At 37.8% G+C, this 24,901-nt stretch overlaps 1 protein-coding gene across 1 annotated transcript; it reads left to right on the top strand.

The window, feature by feature from the left end:
* Positions 1-258: 258 nt before the first annotated feature.
* Positions 259-23,068, top strand: Chordc1 (cysteine and histidine rich domain containing 1). The gene is made up of 11 exons (XM_042685192.1): positions 259-435; positions 4,383-4,432; positions 7,761-7,817; positions 8,664-8,821; positions 10,767-10,870; positions 12,125-12,183; positions 15,736-15,806; positions 17,086-17,191; positions 19,936-20,055; positions 20,654-20,716; positions 20,952-23,068. The coding sequence occupies exons 1-11, from the start codon at positions 372-374 to the stop codon at positions 21,093-21,095; spliced, it is 996 nt and encodes a 331-aa protein (XP_042541126.1). The 5' UTR covers positions 259-371; the 3' UTR covers positions 21,096-23,068.
* Positions 23,069-24,901: the final 1,833 nt, after the last annotated feature.

Here is a 24,901-nt window from a genome sequence, read left to right as displayed (position 1 = left end):
CTAGTCCCGGCTGGCTGCGTCCGGGACAGACGCGGAGGGCGGAGCCGGGAGCCCGCGGGCGGGGAAGGCCGCAGGCGGCCCCGCGTCCCCGGAGGGCCCGTCCTGCCTTCGGGTCACCGCACTTCCGCCCCTTGCGTGTCACATTGACAGACGTCCGCCGTCCCCCAACCAGGCGGCCCCGGCGGCTCCCCACCCCGCCTCTTCCGCAACGCTCGTACGCATGCGCGACCGGAACATTCGCGAAGGTTCCTGAAGCCGCACCGGCGGTTTCCGGAAGCCGGTACCGCCCTCCCCGTCAGTCGGAGTCCCGCGGCAGGGGAGTGGAGGTCGCGCCGTGAGCTGTCGCCGGTCCCAGACCTCGGGAGAAGACAATGGCCTTGCTTTGCTACAACCGGGGCTGCGGCCAGCGCTTCGACCCCGAGGCCAACGCGGAAGGTAAGAGCCACGCCCGGACCTGGCGGCGGGAGGCCCTGGGCGGCCCGGGCTCCACCGGGCTCCAGCCGCGCGCCCGCCGCTACCCACCAGCGCCGCGCCCCCGGGCTACCCGCATCCGCGCTCCCCTTCTCGGCCCCGGGCTACCCGAGTCCGCGCTCCCCTCTTCGGCCCCGGGAGGCCCGGCCCATCCTGCCGTTCCCCTGCGGTGGCGAGCCGGGGCCGGGGGCGGAGAGCGCTGTGGTGCGGCGGCAGAGGCCGTCGGAGGTGCCCATCCCGTCGGAGGTGCCCATCCCGCACGCGAGCCTCGGCCTGGAGGGGGCATGGTCAGTCCGGGACGGCGAGGAAGTCCCGGCGAACCTCTGCGCTTTCTGATCCGCGCGCTCCGCAGCGGCTTCGGAGCCGCTCCCTGGACCCCGCGGGGGCGGGGCGCCCAGGGCCTGCTGGCCCCGGGCGCGGGGTTCAGGGAAAGGTCGTGACCGCACGAGGTGTGCATGTGGCCGGTCACCGCGCCTTTGCTTTAAGGTTGAATGAGGCCAAGCGCCGAGTGGGACACGTTCTCAAATTCGGCTAGCGTATATTGGGTGCATTTTGTGTGGTGGGCTCAGGAGACCGCCCTGGTTAAAGAGCAGTCGTGCAGCCTCTCCAGGGGAAAGGAGATCCGCGGGGCCGAACGTGGAAACGGCAGAGCAAGGTGCGCAAAGTCTCTGAAGCACTGGAGATGTTACCTTAACACGCAGGTGAATCAGTGCTTTAACTTGAAACAAGATCCCTTAGCAGCATTGTAAGAAAAAGACGAGTATGGTCTACGCAGTGCTGTAACGCGTCTGCACAGTGGTGTAAACATTAAGGGGACACTGAGCTGTAACGCGTCTGCACAGTGGTGTAAACATTAAGGGGAAACTGTGAGCTGTAACACGTCTGCACAGTGGTGTAAACATTAAGGGGACACTGTGATTTTTTTTTTTTTAGTGCATCATAAAATTGAGAGAATGAGGATTTTTTTTTTAAGCCTATGTAAAAATACAGTCTTGATGTAAGCACACATTCTATGCTCATGTCCAGTGTAGAGGAGGTTGCTGTTTTGTTGTTTGGGACCTTTTTGTTTTTTTAAAGAATTATGTTCAGGTTCAGAGTTCAAGGGAGATTTTAAAAAATGAAGGCAGTGGAGAGCCACTGGAGTGACTCAACGGTTTCCTGGCCAACAGTACAGACTCGCAGGGACTCTGGAGTAAGATTGCTGGAAATTTGTTCACTCGAGCAAGATTGGAATGGTTTTAGAGATTGGATAAATTAAATTGGTTGAATGAATGGAAGATGAAGGAAACGTGACTAGGAGAAAGTTACAGAATAGATTCAATTTTTTTCCATTGATAAAAATAACTTTAAGCTGGGCGTCGGTGGCTCACGCCTGTAATCCTATCTACTCAGGAGTCTGAGATCTGAGGATCGCGGTTCAAAGCCAGCCCGGGCAGGAAAGTTAGTGAAACTCATCTCCAATAAACCATCAGAAAACCGGAAGTGGCACCATGGCTCAAGTGGTAGAGCTCTAGCCTTGAGCTGAAGAGCTGAGGGACAGCGCTCAGGCCCAGAGTTCAAGCCCCACGACCAATAAAAAGTCCCTTAATCTGTGCTTGGGACTTTTCTTAGGAAGGTATGGCAGAATTTCCATGCTATTTACTTATTTCATCACTTTATGATTTTTATTCCTCCTATGAATAGACTCTCTTCTAAAATAGTATAGTTTAGTTTGTAATACAAACCCAGTGTGAAAGTCTCACGGATTAACTACTGCTGTATTGTGGCTTCTTCCCTTTAAAGTATTAATTTGAGCAAAACTGGTAAGCTTTGTAAAGCATGTTAAATGTTTAGAAAGCAGATTTGGGGGGGCTATTTAGGTATATGGTCAATATCGATTCATTTCTGATACCATTATGCAAGAACCATTATAGCAATTATTTCTTATGAAGATGGTTTTTATGTATCTGTGCAATTTATTCCTATGTCTGCGTTAAATCTGATATTGGGCAAAACTGTTTTCTCTAATTCTATTTTCTTATAAACATCATGTTCTGCATATATATATATATTTATGTCTACCTACCATCCTTCAGCTCTTAATTACACCACTACTTTTAATTGTGATTCCTCTGCTTAATCCATGCATTTACTTACTATTCCAGAAAGTCACTCATTCCTATTCCATTATTTGGTATAGTACCTCTACAGCAGCTAGTTATTAAGGAAGTACCAATAGCTATTAATACTGGGGAGAGAGATTTCTCTTGAGTTCTAGGAATTAGTTTGAAGGCAGCCCCAGGAATCAGAAGTTGTAGAGAACTGAAATTAGACTTGAATGGTTGAGTAAAGTAAGGTAGCTTTATAAAAGAAAGTTACATTTAATGGGTATTAGAGAATATTTTCTCCAGCTCATACTACTGGTCTAGGAGTATGTCTATTACCTAAAAATATTCCACACTGCTTATCTTTTTTTTTTTTTTCTTGCCAATCTTGAGGCTTGAACTCTGGGCTTGGGTGCTGTCTCTAAGCTTTTTTGTTCGAGGCTAGCTCTCTACCACTTGCAACAGAGCTCTACTAGCTTTTTTGGATAATTGAAGCTTAGAGTCTCACAGACTTTCCTTCCTGGGCTGGCTTTGAACCTTGATCCTCAAAAAGCAGCCTACTGAGTAGCTAGATTACCGCAGGAACCATTGGTTCCCCACTGGGCACAACCTTTTTTGGGGGGGGGGAGGGTCGGTTGTGGTGCTTGAACTCTGGGCCTAGGTGATGTCCCTCAGCTCTTTAACCCAAGGCTAGTGGTTTTCTGGTGGTTTGTATGGAGATAAGAGTCTCATGGATTTTACTACCCAGGCTGGATTTGAACTTCAATCCTCAGATCTCAGCCTCATGAGTAGCTAGGATTATAGGCATGAGCCGCTGGCCCCTGGTTTGGGCATAACTTTTTAAAATGACACTAACTACAAGAGTTGAATTAAGTTAGATACTACCAAAAACTTTTTAAACATTTAGCTTATTTCTTCAAAATATCTTTTTAGCAAATCTGTTAGGTGACTTTTAATAGATCATTGTGCAAAATGGGGGAAATTCCTTTCCTAGACTATCATTCATCTTTTTTCTTAATATACCTTTTTCTTCTATAATATGCCATCTGTTGCTTTATTTTATTTTATTTATTTATTTTTTTTGGGGGTCCGGTCGTGGGGCCTGAACTCTGGGCCTGGGCGCTGTCCCTCAGTTCTTCAGCTCAAGGCTAGCGCTCTACCACTTGAGCCACAGCGCCACTTCTGGCTTTTTTTTTTTCTTTTTTCTTATGTGGTGCTGAGGAATCGAACCCAGGGCCTTGAGCATGCAAGGCAAGTGCTCTATCACTGAGCCACCTTCCCAGCCCGACATTTTTATTTTATTTTATTTTTTTTGGGTCTGGTCGTGGGGCCTGAACTCTGGGCCTGGGGGCTGTCCCTCAGCTCTTTAGCTCAAGGCTAGTGCTCTACCACTTGAGCCACAGCGCCACTTCCAGCTTTTTCTTTTTGCTTATGTGGTGCTGAGGAATTGAACCCAGGGCCTCATGCATGCAAGGCAAGCCCTTTACCACTAAGCCACCTTCCCAGCCCCAGTTTGACATTTTTATAAAGGAAGTATTGGGATGTGGTCAAAATGTATGGCTTATAGTTTCTGTACTCAATAATTTGCTACAAAGATGGGAGGAATAAGCATACAATGTGTTACTTTTCAACAGTTAGGTGTATCCAACTATCCTGTAAAACTCTGAATTAGTTTTGTTACTATTTTGACACACTTTGTGCAATGTAGCTAACATAAGCATTAGTGAATTTTAAGGAACAACATTTTCCACACTTAGAAAGGGATTGATTACTAACTCTTTTCTTTGTTACTAAGAGTTGTGTTTTTCTTTTCTGTTTCATGATTAGATGCTTGCACATACCACCCAGGTGTTCCAGTCTTTCATGATGCACTGAAGGTAGGAACTCCATTGCATTTTAGTTTATTCTTCCTCCTCCTCCTCCTCATCTTCCACGTGTTTGTGTGTTTGTTTTAAATGTGGAAATCAAGTCCTTACTTTCCAAATTTGAGTTTTTGCTTTTTTGATGACCATTGAGATTGTATTCTAAGCATCTATTCCACTACACTAAGGGCAAAGAAGTCAGTAGATGGAGATATTTTCTAAAATAATTCTAAAATTATTTTCATTGCAAATCACTTTCCTAATTATTTCTTCACTTCAGAATTTTGAAAGGAAGTAGAAGCAGTGTTTATTGAATCCCAGTCTTCCATCTGTTACTGTTGACTACTGTGAATGGTAGTATTAGATGAAATGATTGTTTTAAACATTTCATGATGTGATTTTCAGGGCAGACATGTTAAGTTTTGAGTGTTTTCTAAGAGAGATATTACTAGTTTTTCACCTACATTTGTATTTCCTTAATTTGGGCAGTTGTTGATGGTGATATTTGTAAAACTTATATATGATAATATGATACATTTGCAAAGTTTCCCTTGTATATTTTAAAAGAAAATGCTGTGGTAGCCTGCTATGGGTTTAGTCTACTTTTGTTTTCAGAAATTTAAGGGTCTTTTAGTATTACTACCCTTGTAATTTTCTAATGATAAGTTCCAGAAAGTAACTGGCTACTGGGCATTTAACTGATAGACATTGAGATCTAAACTAATTTGTACAGTAAATAAGTTTTGTTTTCGTGGTTCTGAGTGATGAAAACAGAACAGACCTGATTCTACTTTCATCTAAATGTTGAAACTGGTTCTGTAGGAATGTTTCTATTTCCTTGGGGGAAATTCTTCTTTCTTGGACTACCATTTACTGTTTACTTTCCTTTTGGTACGTTTATCTTTCTTTTATTCTATTTTCTTTCCATATCTCCTAACTCTAGGAGATCTGTCTTTAGATTCCTGTTTTCTCTCATTGAGTTAGTCTGTGTCCTCAAGTGTCAAGTGAATGCTAAGAATGGATGAATGATTAAGTAAATCCTATGTCCATGTATGTGTCTTCTTGGTAACATAAAATCAGTTACAGGGGTCTGGGAAGGTGGCTCAGTGGTAGAGCGCTTGCCTTGTATGCATGAGGCCCTGGGTTTGATTCCTCAGCACTACATAAGCAAAAAGAAAAAAGCCGGAAGTGGCGCTGTGGCTCAAGTGGTAGAGCACTAGCCTTGAGCTGAAGAGCTGAGGGACAGTGCCCAGGCCCAGAGTTCAGGCCCCACGACCGGATCCCTCCCCCAAAAAAACGTTACAGTAGCTAAAAATGTTTTTGTTCTACTGTATTCTATATTTTTGTCAGCCTAGCCTCACAGAAACTATAGAATTTTATATCTCATTAAATTTCAGATAAAATGTTACATTATCAGTGTTTTATTTAACCAAGCAAGAAATTAATAAGAATGAATATTTTAACATTAGAAGGGGACTATTCAAAGAAAAGAATAGTTTACTCAAGAAAAGACAGCAAGAGAATAGTCAGATTTTACATTTTATCCTTTTTCTTTTTTCTTTGTTTTATATATATATATAGTGAAAATACTGTACAGAGGGGTTACAATTACATGGGCAAGATAATGAGTACATTTCTTATCAAGCATTGTCGCCTCCTCCTTTGTTTCCCCTTCCCATCCCTTCCCACCCTCCCCCCCCCTCCCCCACTTCTCCCCCCCCCCCCCATCCTTTTTCTTGTAGTGCTGAATAGCTAGATAGGCACTGGCATGCACTGGTATTTGTGAACACCTAGTTTGTATTGATGGCTTTCCAGTGATATGTCCCAGTACCTGTCATAACTATGTCTGTATAAGTTTTTTTTTTGGTAGGTCATGGGTCTTGAACTCTGGGCCTGGGTGCTGTCCCTCAGCTCTTCAGTGCAAGACCAGCAATCTACCACTTGAGCCACAGCACCACTTCCGGTTTTCTGTTAGTTAATGAGAGATGATAAGAGTCTCATGGACATTCCTGCCCAGGCTGGCTTTGAACTGCAATCCTCAGATCTCAGCCTCCTGAGTAGCTAGGATTACAGTTGTGAGCCACTGGCCCAGCTTCAGAATAAATTTATTTTTTAACTTTTACTTTGTTTTTGCCGGTCGTGGGGCCTGAACTCTGGGCCTGGGCGCTGTCCCTCAGCTCTTCAGCTCAAGGCTTAACTTTCTACAACTTGAGCCACAGTGCCACTTCTGACTTTTTCTGCTCATGTGGTGCTGAGGAATTGAACCGAGGGCCTCCTGCATGCAAGGCAAGCACTCTACCACTGAGCTATTTTCCCAGTCCCCAGAATAAAATTTTTGATTATGGATGATGTTTAAGCCCTCTATATATTTAAGATTGTGGTAATTGGTTCATCTTAATTCAGAATACAATTAAATTTCAAAAGGAAAATTAAATGTTTTGTAATTCAGACTTTTCTTTTAAAAAAGAAAAGAGATTAAACCTGAAAATGTATATTATACCAAGCAGCAGGATTATACTTTTTTATAGAATAGACAGAGAAACAAGAGGTCAGGTAGATACATACAGATCCGTTCGTAATCTGTTTGGTACCTGAAGACTCCTGCATTTCTATTTCCCTGTTCCCTATTGGAATTAGAAATGATAACTTAAAGCCATTTTTGATAGACCATTTGATACCCTCTGTTAAATAAGATTACACATATATTAGTACATTTTCTATACCTTCTGTCTCTAGCTGAAAGGATCATTTCACTTCAAAGTTGAATGCCTGGAAGGCTGCTATGGTAATCTCTAGTGCTCTGAAAATAAGAGTGTTTACTGTTTGAGCTACAGTAGGTAATATTATCTTTTATTATCTTTCCTCTTTCCTCTACTTTTCCTTTTTTTTTTGATGGTTCTAGGGTGTGTAAGGGGTCTCATGCTTGTAAGGCTGGCATTCTGCTAAGTCAAACACCTTCACTTATTCCCCAGATCCTTTAAATATGTGATTATGATTTCTTGTTGTTGATGGTTTAGGGTATTCTGCCCCTAAGTTGAATTATTAGCTCAAATATACAATATTTTTTTAATAATATCTAACCTAGTTTTTTGGGGGAATCAAATGTTACTCATAGTTTTCTATTTTAAGGTGTTTTTGACAATAATTCATAAGATACTAATTATTAAAAATCAAACACTAAAAATCATTTTACTTGATTATGATAACCATGTACAGAATTGTCAAACTGAAATTTTGTATATGGAAATTACTTTAGGATTCGATGGTATACTTACCAAGATGTATATAGGTCATGGTTTCTAAGGAGATAAATTTTTCAGTGCTTCTTTCTTACCTTTTATAGGGTTGGTCTTGCTGTAAGAGAAGAACAACTGATTTTTCTGATTTCTTAAGCATTGTAGTAAGTACTGTTTTGCATCTTGATCATTTTCCTTAAAAATGCCTATTATAGGAAGTACCGGATTTGAATTAAAATGTAGTATATATTAATGGATCCTCATTACCAGATAATACCTTACCCTTAAAATGGAGTTTACCTACTTTCTACAGCCTCTAATAAATAATTTGTCTGTTTGGGAGACTAAGGTTGTAAGATACTAATTACTCATTTGTCATTTTAGGTTCTTGATTTTAGTAGTCTTGAAAAAACATCAAGAAGGAACTGGTAGGCAATTACTTATCAAATCTTAGATATCATTATTGTATATACCACTAAGAAAGAAAACTGTCATGCCAAGCCCTGGTGGCTCACGCCTGTAATCCTAGCTACTCAGGAGGCTGAGATCTGAGGATCATGGTTCAAAGGCAGCTCTGGCAGGAAAAGTCTGTGAGACTCTTATCTCAAATAAACCACTCAGAAAACCAGAAGTGGTGCTGTAGCTCAAGTGGTAGAGCGTTAGCCTTGAGTTGAAGAGCTGAGGGACAGCGCCCAGGCCCAGAGTTCAAGCCCCACAACTCACACACACACACACACACACACACACACACACACACACAGAAAACTGTCATTACCTACACCTTAGACATTATCTTGCCCAGGGTTATAAAGTCAAGGACTTCTTAATTTGTGAATGATATAAGTAATGTGTGAAGGCTTTTTCTTTTTAAGTATGAGAGGTAAAAACTATTTTACAAATAATAGCAAATTTGGAGTTTTGTTTTGCATTTTTTAAAATGAGTCCATGCAATAAAAATATTTCATGGCCTGTGAAGTAGATGCTTCATAATTAGTATCTTTTACTAACAGGGCTGTACTAAAGGTAGGCATAATAGTGAGAAACCACCTGAACCAGTCAAGCCTGAAGTAAAGACTACTGAGAAGAAAGAACTATCTGAATTGAAACCCAGGTTTCAGGAACACATCATTCAAGCCCCCAAGCCAGTAGAAGCAATAAAAAGACCCAGGTATGCTTTATGTCATTGCTTATTTCATCAAACTTGAGTAGTAGCAGTTGTTCATAATGTTTCCTTTTCTTATTTGCCTAGTAGCATTTGTAACTACTATATAGACCACCATTTGGTTTTTCTCTTACATAACCTTTTCATTTATACCTTCTCAATTTGATGAACTCTGTACATTTTGCTTATGCCACCATGACTACTGATGCATGTTCCATTTGAGTTGAGTCATATGTCTTTCTTTTGCTAGGCCTGTCTATTTTGTGGCATGGTAAAGTTGGTTTTTCTTGGAGTTAGTTTGAATTGAAAAAGAGGCCTAATCACTTTACTGTTTCGATGCTGGACAACTACTGTTCTACTGATGTTAGCTTTAAATCTGTGTGGTTAGGTGAAGTGTCTGAGTCTTAAAATAGACTTTACTTATTATGAAGTAGAATTAGATTGTTCAGAATCACCTTTTGATCAAATAGGATGTTTGAAAATCCTACATACAACAATGTTCAAGAAGAAATATACTCATTACTTTTATTAACGGTAACCTCTGTGTTCATCATCCTTACTATAAAATAAAATTAAAAGGAAAAGAAATTGCTACATGCATACTAGGTTTGTTACACAAGGTAAACTGCACTTGAGTACTAAATGTTTTAAAACCAAACTGCAGCATTTAAACAAATGGCTTATGCTCTCTGTCCTTTTTGAATTTGGTTAAATAGCTCAGAAGCAATTCACAACCCCAGTAAAATTTTAATTCATCTATCAAATAATATAGAACAAGGATAAGAACCCTAAGATACCTGATGCCTGTTTCCCATTTACATTTGGAAATACAGATAAACTACTCAGAAAGATTTTATTCTATGTGTCTCGCTGGTCAATTCAAAAAAATTATGTGTATATATATATATATAATATATAGATATATATATATACACACACACACATACATACACATGCACACACATACACACAGATGTATGATAAAGATGAGAGGGCTGCATGGCTCTATTCTTCATTTCTATGTTTCTGCGGGATCTACTATAACAATAATATGAGTAGATGCTATTTTTAAATGAAGGGTTACTAATAGTTTTACATAAGAGGCAGTGAGGGAAATGAAACATTTTGTCTTCTTTTTGCTCTTTTGAGACTGTGCATTATGTAGTCCAGGCTGCTCTGGATCTTGATGTGTAGCATGGCCTGGCCTCAAACTTGATGAAGCCTCCTACCTCTCAGCCTTCCAGGTGGCTAAGGAGATGGTGTATGTTATTGCTGCATTTATTAATGCTTTTAATACTGGTTTGATGAGTAGCTGTAAACAGTATATATAAAACAGTCATTCTGAGCAGGTTTTATCATTGTAGAAATTGCCTTGCCAGTATATCTGATTTTATAGGCCAACATAAAATAAATTATCTGTAAAAAATGCATAGGTAAATTAGTCTCTACTGCTAAGAATAAGCATAAATTCAGCCTGGATGCTGTCCCTGAGCTTCTTTTCTTTTGCTGCAGTACTTGAGCCACAGCTCTACTTGTGGCTTTTTAGTAGTTTAGTAGAGATAAGGGTCTCACAGACTTCCCTGCCCAGACTGGCTTTAAACCACAATCCTTAGATCTCAGCTAAAGATTGCCTATTATGGTCTCAGCATTTTGCTTGGGCATGGAATAGATGTTATTTTTTGGGTCATTTCCTCTACCATTACTCCATCCTATTAGCCCTGTTCATAAGTAATTGAATATACTATGGCATAACTACTTGAGGGCAAATATTTTAATGTAAAAACTTTATTAAAAGTTTAAGTGTAGGTAAATTATTGCAGTTATTTGTAAAATGCTTTTCATGAGGAATATTTGATACACAACTTCTCATAAAGCACATTTTACAGCTTAAGTATGAATAAACATTTTGATATGTTAAATAAAAATGGTAATAAGATTTGAAATTCTCCAGCCCAGATGAACCAATGACAAACTTGGAATTAAAAATTTCTGCCTCCCTAAAACAAGCACTCGATAAACTTAAACTGTCATCCGGAAGTGAAGAAGAAAAGAAAGGTAAGCTTTATTATTTTTTTTTTCCTGTACAATGTAAGCAGTCATCGTAGGCACAGAAGTAGTTTGCAAAATATGTTTGAAAATATACCACCATTTAATAATGAGTTGACTTTTCTTTTCTTCTTCTTCTTCTTCTTTTTTTTTGCCGGTCATGGGGCTTGAAATCTGGGCCTGAGTGCTGTCCCTGTGCTCTTCAGCTCAGGACGAACGCTCTACCACTTGAGCTACGGCTTTTCTGGTGGTTTATTGGAGATGAGAGTTTCACGGATTTTCCTGCCCAGACTGGCTTTGAACCTGGATCCTCAGATCTCAGCCTCCTGAGTAGCTAGGATTACAGACGTGAGCCACCCGTGCCCTGCTGAGTTGACTTTTGTGTTTTGTTTTTTTGTTTTTGTTTTTTTTGTCAGTCGTGGGGCTTGAACTCTGGGCCTGAGCGCTGTCCCTCAGGTCTTCAGCTCAAGGCTAATGATCTACCACTTGAACTACAGCGCCACTTCCGGTTTTCTGGTAGTTTATTGGAGATTAGAGTTTCACAGACTTTCCTGCCCGGGCTGTCTTTGAATCATCCTCAGATCTTAGCCTCCTGAGTAGCTAGGATTACTGGCGTGAGCCACTAGCACCCGACTGAGTTGACTTTTCTTAAGTGTAAATAATTCCACAAAATGAATATGTGATTTTTTTCTGTTAAATTTTTATTGAATATGAGAATAACATTTAAATTTCTTTGATAATTGAAAATGTTTATTAATATTAAATATCTTTAATTTTTTTTCTGACCTATGCCTAATATGAGGAGGCAAAAGTTATTTCATGATTTCTCTTTTAGCAAAATAAAGATATTACATTATATAATTAGCTCTTATGTAATTTTGGTGATCTTAATAAAACCTAAAGTTTTTTTTTAATATGACATATTGAAAATATGACATATTACTATTTAAGAATGGTACTTCAGGGCTGGGAAGGTGGCTCAGTGGTAGAGTGCTTGCCATACATGTATGAGGCCCTGGGTTCAATTCCTCAGCACCACATAGGCAGAAAAAGCCGGAAGTGGCGCTGTGGCTCAAGTGGTAGAGTGCTAGCCTTGAGCTGAATTGCTAAGGGACAGTGCCCAGGCCCAGAGTTCAGGCTCCATGACTAGCAAAAACAAAAAAACAAAAAAAACAAAAAGAATGGTACTACAGTGAAATTCTATTTTAATTTGTTTACCTTTTTTACAAATGACAGTGGTAAAATAATTATTTTTCATTTTAGAAGAAGATGGTGATGAAATTAAAGTTGGGACCTCATGTAAAAATGGAGGGTGTTCAAAGGTATGTATTATAAATCTGTGATGTTATGAAATAAAACTTTTGTTTTGGTGCCAGTGCTGGGGCTTGAAATCAGAGCCCAGGCACTCTCCCTAAGCATTTTTGCTCAAGGCTGTGCTCTCCTACTTGAACCATGCCACCACCTCTGTTTTTTGCTTGCTAATAGAGATAAGTCTTAAGGACTATTCCTTCCTGAGCTGTCTTCAAACCTTGATCCTTAGACTGTAGCCTCCTAATAGCTAGGATTACACAGATAAAACTTCACTGAAACTATTTTAAAGCAAAGAAGTATTCACTACCATTTTAGCAAACAATTGTGTGTTATATCTTGGGCATTATATTGACAGCTGAGATTACAAACTTGGATTAGGGACTGAACAAAAGCAGTCTAATAGAATTATAGAATATAATTTGAGCATGAGCATTTAGCATGTAGTACACATTGTTTTAGATACTAGAACATTGTTCTTGTGGGAAGTTACAAATAGGCAAATAGATGTTAGAAATTGTTAGACATGGCTATAAAGCAGACTAAGGAACTTGTGTGGTTAAGATTGTCAGTGAAGTTCTTTTCATGTGGTGACACTAAATCAGGATTCTGAATAATGTAGAAAATGAGTTGTTAAATCTTGGGAAGAGAGCTATGGATAGAGGGGAACAACATGATTAGAGGCTTTAGAGATGGGATGTTCAAAGAATACTGGGTCAGAAAAACTTGAACAAGAGCAAACTACTGGGTAAAGAAATAGACCAGCTTATGGAGATAGTGTAACGATGAGGAGCGGTTTAGACTCTTCTAAATGTAATAGTAAGCCATTACCTGTTTTAGGTAGAACTGTTTGAGGTTACTTGTTTTTTTTTGGGGGGGGGGAGGGGGGGTCCGGTCGTGGGGCCTGAACTCTGGGCCTGGGCGCTATCCCTCAGCTCTTCAGCTCAAGGTTAGTGCTCTACCACTTGAGCCACAGTGCCACTTCTGGCTTTTTTCTTTTTGCTTATGTGGTGCTGAGGAATCGAACCCAGGGCCTCGGGCATGCAAGGCAAGCGTTCTACCACTGAGCCACCTTCCCAGCCCCAGGTTACTTGTTTTGATTCAGGGTTTCACTGTGTAGCTTAGACTGGCCTTTTAATTTACTTTATGGCTCTCGTGTTCTCTTAATTCTTGATCTTTCTGCTACACTCAATTTAGGAAGGAGATTCAAAAGAATTTTTAGTAAAGTACAGGTTGATAGGGCATGAATGGAACTAGAAGAAGAAAAACCAGCTGTAGATGCTCTTGTGAAAGACTAGGCAGTGAGATTATACAGAAGACAGTTGAGAAGTGACTGAATATGAGGTATTGTCAAACATTTTGATCAGACTTTCTCTTGTTTACATACCCTCTATTTCTCCTCTCCTTTTTTTCCCCTCAGTGGCACTGTTGACTTATTTTGGTATCATCTATTCACTTTGTGATTGCCTCCATGGAAAGATTTGAAATAGTAGGTTTTGCTTTATTCTTAGTTTTAGCTTTGAATGGTAGTCCAGTACCTAGCACATAGCAAATCCATGTAGAATGAGTATTTGGAAAGTATTGGCAATACTTGTTTTATGGATTATATTTCTTCATTATGGTGATGCCATAAACTGAGAAAGTAAAAGTTGGGTGGGATTTTAGGTTTTCTGTTAAGTTTGAGATCACTTACTATGAAATTAAAATGTAAGTATATTCACATGTACATGAGGCAGAGTTAGTGAATAAAATGCAATGATTGAACTGGAGGCTTAGCTCAATTAGTAGAGCATCAGGCATGAGCAAAGAAACCCCAGCAACAGCTTGAGGCCTGGAATTCAAGATCCCAGTAATATAAAAGCCAGCAGCAGGGGTGGGGGTAGGGGTAGGGGTAGGGGTGGCTGGGAAGGTAGCTCATTGGTAGAGTGCTTGCCTTGCATGTATGAGGCCCTGGGTTCGATTCCTCAGCACCACATGAGCAGAAAAAGCAGAAGAGCTGAGAGACAGCACCCAGGCCCAGAGTTCAGGCCCCATGACCGACAAAAACAAAACAAAACAACAAAACAGCAGCAGCAGTAACAATGGGAATGCTAATTTGAAATGAGAAAGTTAGTGTAAATGAAAGAGTAATGGAGACACTATCGAGTTTTGGACAGTTATAACAGTTCTAAACATGGAAAGAAAAATAAAGAGGACATAACTAGTGGAAATGAGATGAGTAGTAAGTAGTATTAAAAATAGTTAAGAATGATAACTAAATCTGTTGCATCGAATTGAAGGACATAGTAACAGCTACACTCTTTAATACTGGGAAGTTAAACCTTACTTAAGGTGTATAGTATGGTTATAATTTATACTTTCCTAGTAGTAATGTTGTGTACCTGTTTTAATGTTTACTATCCAGCTTTACTAGTGAAATGTGTACAATCTCTTACCTTTATTTTTAGTCTTTTGTCTCAGATACTGTGCCTTTTCATTATCCTTTGATAAACAGAAGTCATTTATAATTTTCACAAAACATGGTTTGTCCATCTCTTATGAGTAGTACTGTTCTATGTCTAACAAATACTTCAGGGCTATGAATATTTTCCCTTAGAGTAACATTTTTCTGTTAAGAGGCAGATTTAGATATTCAAAACATGTGGAACTGATTTTTGTAGGAAGTGCACCGTACATACCAAGATTGTTGCTGTAATTTGAAACTAATAAGATTGTAAGGGAAAGAAATGAAGGGGTGGAGAATGACTTGGTAGACAACAGTACAGTCTGATCACCTGAAATCTGCTACTTTATGAGGAAGAGAAACTAAACTAAACTAATAGATATTTACAGGTCAAATTCATTGGAAGTAGTTAATTTTCTACATAGTAGACTATATGTTAGGAAGAGAGAAGAAACTGAAATGGACCTTCAGAATTTTGCTTCAGAGATTTGGAAGACTAGATGTGGTCTCATCAACTCCAAAAAGATAAGAAGAATAGAGTTGGGGCAGTAGGGAGACTTATACCAAATCTTATTTTTTGTACTGTTGTAATATGAATACAAAAATTGAAGGACAATGTGCTACCAGCTGCACCCATGTTTTGTTAACATTTTTATGAATTTATCTGTAGTCTTCACCTACAGCAGCTGTAGGGCCCATATCTTCCAGAAAAACTATGGGTATACATATAGTTCTGCCACTTGTTTGACCAGTTGTAGGGATTAAAAAAATCATTCTAAAATTTCCAGATATGTTGGACTTAATACTTAAATTAACTGATACTAAATCCCCAAATGTGGCTGGATAGGATCATACTCCAAAGGCTGAAAGAATCTTAATATACTTTGTTGTATACTTTTCTACTAGCTTCTCTCATAGGGACCTAAAATTTAATCATGTCTTACAATAGGTAATTTTTTTCATTCCTTAATGGAATGAAAGCTCCTTGGAAGGAACTTAACCACTGTTAAATATGATTCTTGTTATTTCTTGAATGTTTGACAAAGTTCATAGTACTATATGTCTGAGATGTAATTGAGTGATAACCAGTTAATTCCTTTTGCTTTATATTTTTTTCTTTTAGACATATCAGGGTCTGCAAAGTCTAGAAGAAGTCTGTGTATATCATTCTGGAGTACCTATATTCCATGAGGGGTAATTTATGCATGACGAATTTACTTTATGGTAAAAGTTAGAAATGATGATGGGGCTGGGAAGATGGCTCAGTGGTAGAGCGCTTGCCTTGCATGCATGAGGCCCTGGGTTCGATTCCTCAGCACCACATAAGCAAAAAGAAAAAAGCCGGAGTGGTGCTGTGGCTCAAGTGGTAGAGCACTAGCCTTGAGCTGAAGGGCTGACGGACAGCGCCCAGGCCCAGACTTCAGGCCTCACAACTGGACCCAAAAAAAAAAAAAAAGTTAGAAATGATGAACCTTTATTTTTAGTTATTTACAATGAAATGTTACATAGAATTTTACCTACATTCCCATTTAATCACTACAATAACCTAAAAATTGGATTCATCTTAACACATGAAAACACAAAGTTTCAGTTAGCCCAATCCAGTATTTTTCAATTGTTCCTGTTTTTTTTTTTTTTTGAGGCAGGCTCTCACTAAGTTGTGTAGATACAATTCTCATGATTTAGCTCCCTGTGATTGCAGGTATATACAGCAGTATATGTGTAGTCTAAATTCACTTTTTCTTGGAAAATATATCCTGCTGTATTGTCAGACGTTTAGTACTGTTAGGGGACTGTTTATTCAAGGAATCCCATTCTTTTCCTCAGTCCTTGGTTGAGAGCTTATCTTTTACATTAAATTATAGCTCATTGACACAGTATTATGTTAAAGTTTTTTGTTTTCATATGCTTCAGGTCTTTTTTATTTTTGGTTGGTTGTGGGGCTTGAACTTGGGCTGGGTGCTGTCCCTGAGCCTCTGTGCTCAAGGCTAGCATTCTACCACTTGAGTCAGAGCCACTTCATGATTCAGGTTTTAAACTTGTAGTTCTGTTGTGACTCTTACCTTGCTGTGTTTGTATTTTTCTGCACAAATTGATAATGGTTTTTACTTATTTGGAGACATTGCTTTTCAATTTGTTTATCTGTTTTTCAATGTGTTATTAAAATGTGAAGATTGCTTTTGATCCAGAGTGTGGGTTGTCAGTGGAAAGCTGACTTAAATTTTTTCAGTTTTTAATTGCTTTTACTCAGAATTACTGAGTAAGTGTAATTTTGGATTACACAATCAGTATAAAACACCCTCAATTTTCAATTAGTTTTCCTAATAATATATATAATATATATCTGGAACACTTTAATAATGTAATACTTGTAAGGACTATATTTCGAGTCATATGAGTGATTTGGTTTATTAAAATCATTTGTCACTATAATAGTTCTGGACTTCATTGTGAAATCTTTCTTCTGTTAAAGGATGAAATATTGGAGCTGTTGTAGGAGGAAAACATCTGATTTTAACACATTTTTGGCTCAAGAAGGTTGTACAACAGGAAAACATATGTGGACAAAAAAGGATGCTGTAAGTAATTTCATGGTAACATACTGTATTCATCTAAGTCATTTTTAAAAGAGGGTTTTTTTTTGCCAGTTCTGGGGCTTCAACTCAGGACCTGGACACTGTCCCTGAGCTTCTTTTGCTCAGGGCAAGTACTCTACCACTTGAGCCACAATGCCACTTCCTGCTTTTTCCGTATATGTGGTATTGAGGAATGGAACCCAGGGCTTCATAAGCTACATTCCCAGCCCCTTTAAGAGAGCTTTTATTTTTTATTTTTATTCTTTTTTGTTGGTCATGGGGCTTGAACTCTGGGCCTGGGTGCTGTCCCTGCGCTCTTCAGCTCAAGGTGAGTACTCTACCACTTGAGCCACCTCTCCACTTACAGCCTTTTCTGCTTATGTGGTTATGAGTAATTGAATCCTGGGCCTCATGCATGCAAAGCAAGCACTCTACCACTGAGCCACCTTCCCAGCCCCAAGAGAGTTTTTAAATTAAAAAAAAAAAACATTCCATCAGAGTATATCATTAACATTCCTACAATGTAAAATTAAGCTGAAGAGAGCTTTCAGAATAGTGTGTAATCAGAAAATAGCTATTATATTGGTGCAAATCTGTAGGGTTTTGGGACATACTTAGACTGCTGAAAATTAATTCACTTTTGTCTTTTAAATTAAAATTAACTTTTTAGACTGTTGCCATTTTTTGTTTTCTAATACTTTTCTGTTAATTTGGTACTATTATTAGATGGGCCACTAAAAACCTTGAAACACACTTTAGCCTCAAGTACTCCATCTAGTGGCCAAGGAAGAGGATTGCAAACTTGTTTGAGAATGCCCATAAAAGCATGTTCTTCCCTGTATAGATGGTTTTTTTTTTTTTTTTTTTTTTTTATTGTGAAAATACTGTACAGAGGGGTTACAATTTCATGGGCAAGATAATGAGTACATTTCTTATCAAGCATTGTAGCCTCCTCCTTTGTTTCCCCTTCCCATGCCTTCCCATTTTCCCTTCCCCCCTCCCCCACCAAAGTTATAAACTTTGTTTTCAGCATAACAACTTATACATCTCATTGTTGCACCACAGATCTAAACAACTGCATAAATCAACTAGGTTTTTATTGTTTTATTTTGAAATTCTTCCAGTTAAATAGGTGCTACTCCCCTTTGTGAGGGGAACATATAGATAGCTGATTTTTGAATAGTTACTTGGGCAGTTTTTTTTATTTTTACTTTTTTCCTGGTCCTGGGGCCTGGGCCTCTGGGCCTGGGCCCTGTCCCTCAGCTCTTCAGCTCAAGGTTAGTGCTCTACCATTTGAGCCACAATGTCACTTCCGGCTTTTTCTGTTTATGTGGTGCTGAGGAATCGAACCCAGGACCTTGTGCATGTAAGGCAAGTACTTTACCAGTGAACCACCTTCCAAGCCCCTTTGGACAACTTTTTTAAAAGACATGAGGTTGTGCATATACTCCCCTCAAAGCTCTTAAAATTACAAGAAGGAAAACAATTTATTGCCGAATGATCTTTGTTCTGTGTGTTGGCTGCTATCATCTGTTTAAATTATGTGCCCAACCTTTTGTCCTGTATTGGCAGTAATGCAATGCAATAAGCTTTTAAGTTCATATAACTTACTTAAAAAAAAATTGTAAATTTTCAAGTCACCTATATAAGTTTTGAAAAAATAGGGGCTGGGAAGGTGGCTCAGTGGTAGAGCACTTGCCTTGCATGCCTGAGGCCCTGGGTTCGATTCCTCAACACCACATAAGCAAAAAGAAAAAAGCCGGAAGTGGCGCTGTGGCTCAAGTGGTAGAGCGCTAGCCTTGAGCTGAAGAGCTGAGGGACAGCGCCAAGGCCCAGAGTTCATGCCCCACGACCAGACCCCCCGCCCCCCAAAAAAAGAAGTTTTGAAAAAATAAAATGTTTCTAGTATGATAAAAAGATTTTAGAGTAATGCTCTTGAGGAAATGATGTGTTTTGTTCACATTGTTTTATAACATACTGTGATACTTCCTGAATTGTGTTTGATGGTGATCAAAAGAACACTTCTGTAAATTCCCACATTTTTCTGCATGATAATATAAAAGGACAAAGCGACTCAATACAAGTAAGATAGTTAAAAACTCTAAGGGTTTTTTTTTTCCTCTCCAGTTCTCACATGTAAAAATCAGTTATCTATACATGAGGTTAATATGTTATATGCTTTTTCCCATTGAGCAAATGCCATTCTGACTGTATCCTGAAGGTCTTTTTGGTTGTTGTTTTTTAAAATGATTATTGAAAATCAAAATTGGATAAATTTTCTTTTTTAAATAATTTCAATAATTTTAAAAATTTGAACTTAAACATAGGTTTTTTGGGGTGAAATAAAGAGTTGCACTATTTACAAACACTATTATATAATACTAAGTAGTAGAAAACCTTGTCTGTAAACCATGCTTCATATATATATATATATATATGTATATATATATATGTATATATATATATATATATATTTTTTTTTTTTGCACATTAGTGTGAAGCCTAGAGAGTATAGAGATGAGGAGGGTGATTAGAAGTGGATATAGATAACGTATCAGAATGTTGGTTGCCTACACAACACAAAACTGGATAAATTTTCTTAAGACCTTAAAGTTTTGTGTCTAGAAACATCGTGGTCTTAAAAGAGAAAAACTTAACTGGATGGTATAGTTATGTTCAGATATCATAAAACTAATAAGATACTTTGTATTTTGTTAAAACAATTAAAGAAATTTCTTTTATTACAGGGGAAAAAAGTTGTTCCATGTAGGCATGACTGGCATCAGACTGGAGGTGAAGTCACAATTTCAGTCTATGCTAAAAATTCTCTTCCAGAACTTAGTCGAGTAGAAGCAAATAGTACATTGGTAAGTACACAACTAATAGTAATAATTGTTAAACATGCTTTTTGTATTAATGTCTTATAAAATATCCTTATTTTTCATGGAAAACATAATTTTAAATTACTCTTAGAATTTCAGATGAAAATTCCCATGTTACAATTTTCTTTCAACACAGTTTGCTAGGTAATTCAGTAGCTTAAAGAGTTAGCAAGTAATAAGATACTTAGTTCTCAGTGTGAAACTTCAGGTCAGTTTTGCTTTTCTGTTATTTATTTATTTATTTATTTATTAATTTGTCGTGGGTCTTGAACACTGGGCCTGGGCGCTGTCCCTGCGCTCTTCAGCTGAAGGCTAGCTCTACCGTTTGAGCCACAGTGCCACTTCCTGTTAATGTTTTTTTAATGAAGAAAAACTTATAATATTGACAGTTTCACAAAAATGTGTTTTTATTTTCATAACCAGTGTTTGTTTTCATAAACTCTTTACTTGTTTATTGGTTAAGCAGTTAACTTTCTGTTGAGTTGTGGCTCAATACGTAGATTGTGTACAGTCTGTGTACTTTTCTGGGTTCTATCCTCAGCACCGAAATAAAACTCATGCTCACTTTTTCTGTGTCTTTTAGTTAAATGTACACATTGTGTTTGAAGGAGAGAAGGAATTTCATCAAAACGTGAAATTATGGGGTGTAAGTATTACGAATCCATCAATATTTTTCTGAAAATTTAAAATACCGTTTTTTAAAAAGACATAGAATACCACTTACCAAGAAATTCAAGTATGTAAGTTATATTATCAAGAAGTTTAACCTGGAATAAAAATGGGTTTAGAGCATAGGTTTGGAATTTTTAGCGAAGTAAGAACGTTTTCCACTGAGTCTATGAAAGCATTTAACCTTTTTCTCACTCCTTGATACATTTCAGGTGATTGATGTGAAGCGAAGTTATGTAACTATGACTGCAACTAAGATTGAGATCACCATGAGAAAAGCTGAGCCCATGCAGTGGGCAAGTCTTGAACTACCTACCACCAAAAAGCAGGAAAAACAAAAAGAGGTCGCCAATTGAATGGGAAGAAGCAAAAGCTGTGGCAATTTCATAATACTGAGTAGTATGTGATGAAGGGATGGCTTCTTTTTGTTGTTGTTTTTAAATCTGGCATTTCAGGGTCAACGTGTGAGGTTCTCAAAGCCAAAGTCATTTTCTCTTTATGTGCCTCCCATCTTCCTTTTAAGTTCTATAATGTTGATTATTTATTTCTCCTCACTGGTTTTGACCCCCATCCTTGAAGAAGATGGAGAATTGCTCAATAACATCATTGCAGTATTTCTTAGTATTTCTATTATGTTAAATAGTGAAATAAAAGGCACCTTTGTCTTTTCCATGTCTCTGTTATCCCATAATTAGGAATTGAGATGAACTGTTTAAATTTCTATCAGATTTTTCATGGATCTTTGTTCTTATAATGCTTGAAAACCTTAAAGAAAAGCAGCTGCTCTGTGTTGTTTCCCTAGGGTAGTTAATTCTTTTTAGGACTGATGATAGTAAATAGGAAGCTAAAGGAGAGTATATTGCTACCAAATGAGCATTTGTTTACAATCAATTTAGTTTAAAAACTATTACTTGCCAAACTGTATGATTTGAAAGGATAGAAATATAGATAAAGTTATAGAAGTAACAATTTGTTTAAAATTCACCATTTATAAAACTAAGCAATAATGTTTTTTAAAAAAAAAGCGTGTTTTTTGTTTTTGTTTTTTTTGGTGCTGGTGATTGATCTTGGTTAGCACCTTGCTCTTTCTAGTCAAGTGCTCTTCCACTGAGCTAAATCCCCAACCCCTATTTAGATATCTTTATATGGTGTTGTGACTAAATTGTACCTTATCTATAGTCGCCTGTTAATTAGTTGCAGATATAAAGAAATTTTATATATTTGGTTTCCCTGCTAGGAAAATTGCAATCATAAAAGTCAAAATCTTAAGGGTTTGTGGAAATATGTTAAGGTATAGCAAAACTAAATATATAACCCTTGGTTTATACCAACGGTCTATTTCATATTAACTAAATTAAAGAGCATAATTCTTTTGGAGTTTTTCTTAAGACTTTTATGAAGACCTTGACAATTTTTTAATACAGTGCTCATTTATATGTTGTACTTTATTTGTATTAAATATAGATGGAACAGAATTTTAATTATTTGATCCAGTTAGATTCATTTGTACATAGGTTACTTTTTGAGCTGGTGCTGAACTCAAGAAGGAAATTTAAATTTGGAAATGTTATAAAGGTCAAAAGTCTGGCAGCTTGATAAATTTGGGGACTATGGGACTAACAGGAAAAGTAAAAAAGGGAGGAGGGGCTATTTTTCAAATCACTAGGAGGTTTTCTTGGTATTAATGGAAGTCTAAAGAAAAATTAAAGTGGAAGTAATATTTTAGTAGTTTGTATCTGTTCCACTAGTAGGAGATAACTTTACTAGTATTCTATTGCCAATACTAATATAATTTAGAGATCCAGTTCTGTCACAAGTTTTAAAACAAAAGGTCTGGTAACTGGGTTTTCATGATAATAATATGAAAAGAAAGTTTTAGCAGTAAAGATTGTATCCAACTTTAGTTCTTATAGAGATGTATTTAAAGTTTTTACAATTGCCTTTTACATTTAGAAACATGGGTTCGTTTAGAGGCATGAAGTTTTTATTTTATTTGGAATAATAGTTAAAACTTATAAATGCCTACTTTTTGAGAATTTTTTTCTCTGGACAATAGCCTACTCTGTTATGATTAAACTATTAAACAAGTAAAATATTCTAATTTTAGACTTAGTTTACAAGGCACTGTTTGTTCATTTTTCTGATACAGCTGTGTTGTGTAGACAGTAATGACCATTTGTTTCTTATTCCTGAGAATCTCTGAATGTGCTGCCCATATAATCCAAGCAAAATTTACCTAAACTCTAAAATTGCATTTCATTATATAGAATATGATTTAGCCCCTCAACATGTTCATAATTGTTAATAAAACTGCTTTAATTTTAATGAACATCTTTCTTGGTATACAAAGTAATTATAGTAAAGCTGTGTAATCTCAAAAAAATAAAATTGCTATTTTTTTTTTTTTACCACATTTGGTATAGTATTAAGGAAATAATGTAAAAATTAAATTTTCTTCTATAGTCTCTTATTTCAAGATAATTTTAGTTTTTAAAGAATTGGTAAAAAAAAGTTAAAATATTCATGTATACTAATTTTGCACCTATATTAAAATCTCAACCACAGAATATTTACAAAAGTAAGAAATTAACTTTTTTGTTAAAAGTGGATTGTTGAGTTTTTCTTGTTTTTTTTTTTTTTTTTTTTCTTTATTTTGAGACAGTGTCATAACCTAGGCTGGCCTCAAACTTTTAGTCTCCTACTTCCCCCTCCCAAATTCTGGAATTACAGATATACATGACTATCAAGCCTAAATCGAACATTTAATTTTAAGCATCTATTTTTAGTGGCAGTCTCAAGAGGTATTTCTTGAAACATCCTACTTTTATTGTAATAATTTAAGCCAATTGTATCAACAGTTGAAAATAAGAATTTAGCTGAGCATTAGTGACTATAATCCTGGCTACTCAGGAGACTGAGATCTGAGTTTTGCAACTCAGAACAAGCCTGGGCATGAAAGTCTGTGAGACACTTATCTCCAATTAAGTGCTAAAAACGCTAGAAGTGGAACTGTGTTTAAAGTGGTAGAGTGCTAGTGCTCAGGGACAGTGCTGCCCAAGCCCTGAATTCAAGCCCTGGGATACCAGCACAAAAGAAAAAAAGCAACAAATGTTAATAGTTTAATAGTCGCCATCCCAACAAAGAACTGACTATACAACTAATATTTTTTGCTACAAATTTGCTCTTTTTAACTGTAGAAACCCTTAGTTTTAGGCAAGTGACACTAAAATACCTGGTTTGCAAAAGTGTTTTCTGCATAATTGTTGCTTGGTACTAGGATTTATGAGTTCTTTAAGAATAGAGAGTTCCTTTAAGAATAGTTTTCTTCAAGAGGAAAAATGTTGATGACACCAGCAGCTTAAGAATACCATAGTGGCACTGTTGATAACAAACACTTTGTAGGGCCTGCTGTGAGAACATGCTTTAATTTTTTGATTGGGACTATATTTAACCAAAGCAGGACCATCACCATATTGGTCTATTCTACTCTGTTTCAGGATCAATTTTTGTTGTTAAAAGAGTTTTTAAGGGCTGGGAATGTGGCTTAGTGGTAGAGTGCTTGCCTAGCATGCATGAAGCCCTGGGTTCGATTCCTCAGTACCATATATGGTAGAAAAAGCCAGAAGTGGCACTGTGGCTCAAGTGGTAGAGTGCTACCCTGAAGCAAAATAATCTCAGGGACTGTGCCCAGGCCCTGAGTTTAAGCCCCAGGACTAGCAAAAATGAAGTTAAAAAAGTGTGTGTGTGTGTGTGTGTGTGTGTGTGTATCCATAGGGCTAGCAAAAATGAAGTTAAAAAAGTGTGTGTGTGTGTGTGTATCCATATCCGAATGATACTACTTTTTATTTTTGGTTGTGGTACTAAGATTAGAATTCTGGGCTTCACACTTTGCTAAGCAAATATTCTATCACGTCTCCATCCTCTTTTGCTTTAGATTATTTTTCAGATGGGATCTCAGGACTTCTTGCTGACTTGGCCACAGATTGTGATCCTCCTACCTGTATCTCCTTGAACATGAGAATATAGATAAGTGTCATGCCTATCAGGCAAAGTTTCATTAACTTTTTGCCTAGGCTGAACTCTAATCATGATCTTCCTGCCTCCTGAATAGCTGAGATTACAGGCATGATCCACATTGCTCAGTTATAGTGTTCACTTCTTA

This window comes from Dipodomys spectabilis, unplaced genomic scaffold (assembly GCF_019054845.1).
Source record: "Dipodomys spectabilis isolate Male_0828 unplaced genomic scaffold, ASM1905484v1 ptg000094l, whole genome shotgun sequence".
Lineage (NCBI taxonomy): Eukaryota > Metazoa > Chordata > Mammalia > Rodentia > Heteromyidae > Dipodomys > Dipodomys spectabilis.
Note: the sequence above shows the minus strand (reverse complement) of the source record. Positions and strands in the feature narration are given on the sequence as shown.

Excerpts from the sequence above, each read along its gene's own strand:
- Chordc1 (XM_042685192.1), top strand. The coding sequence starts at position 372 with ATGGCCTTGCTTTGCTACAACCGGGGCTGCGGCCAGCGCTTCGACCCC. Across the intron at positions 10,871-12,124 it reads AAGTGAAGAAGAAAAGAAAG|AAGAAGATGGTGATGAAATT; the intron begins GTAAGCTTTATT and ends TTTTCATTTTAG. Across the intron at positions 17,192-19,935 it reads TGTGGACAAAAAAGGATGCT|GGGAAAAAAGTTGTTCCATG; the intron begins GTAAGTAATTTC and ends CTTTTATTACAG.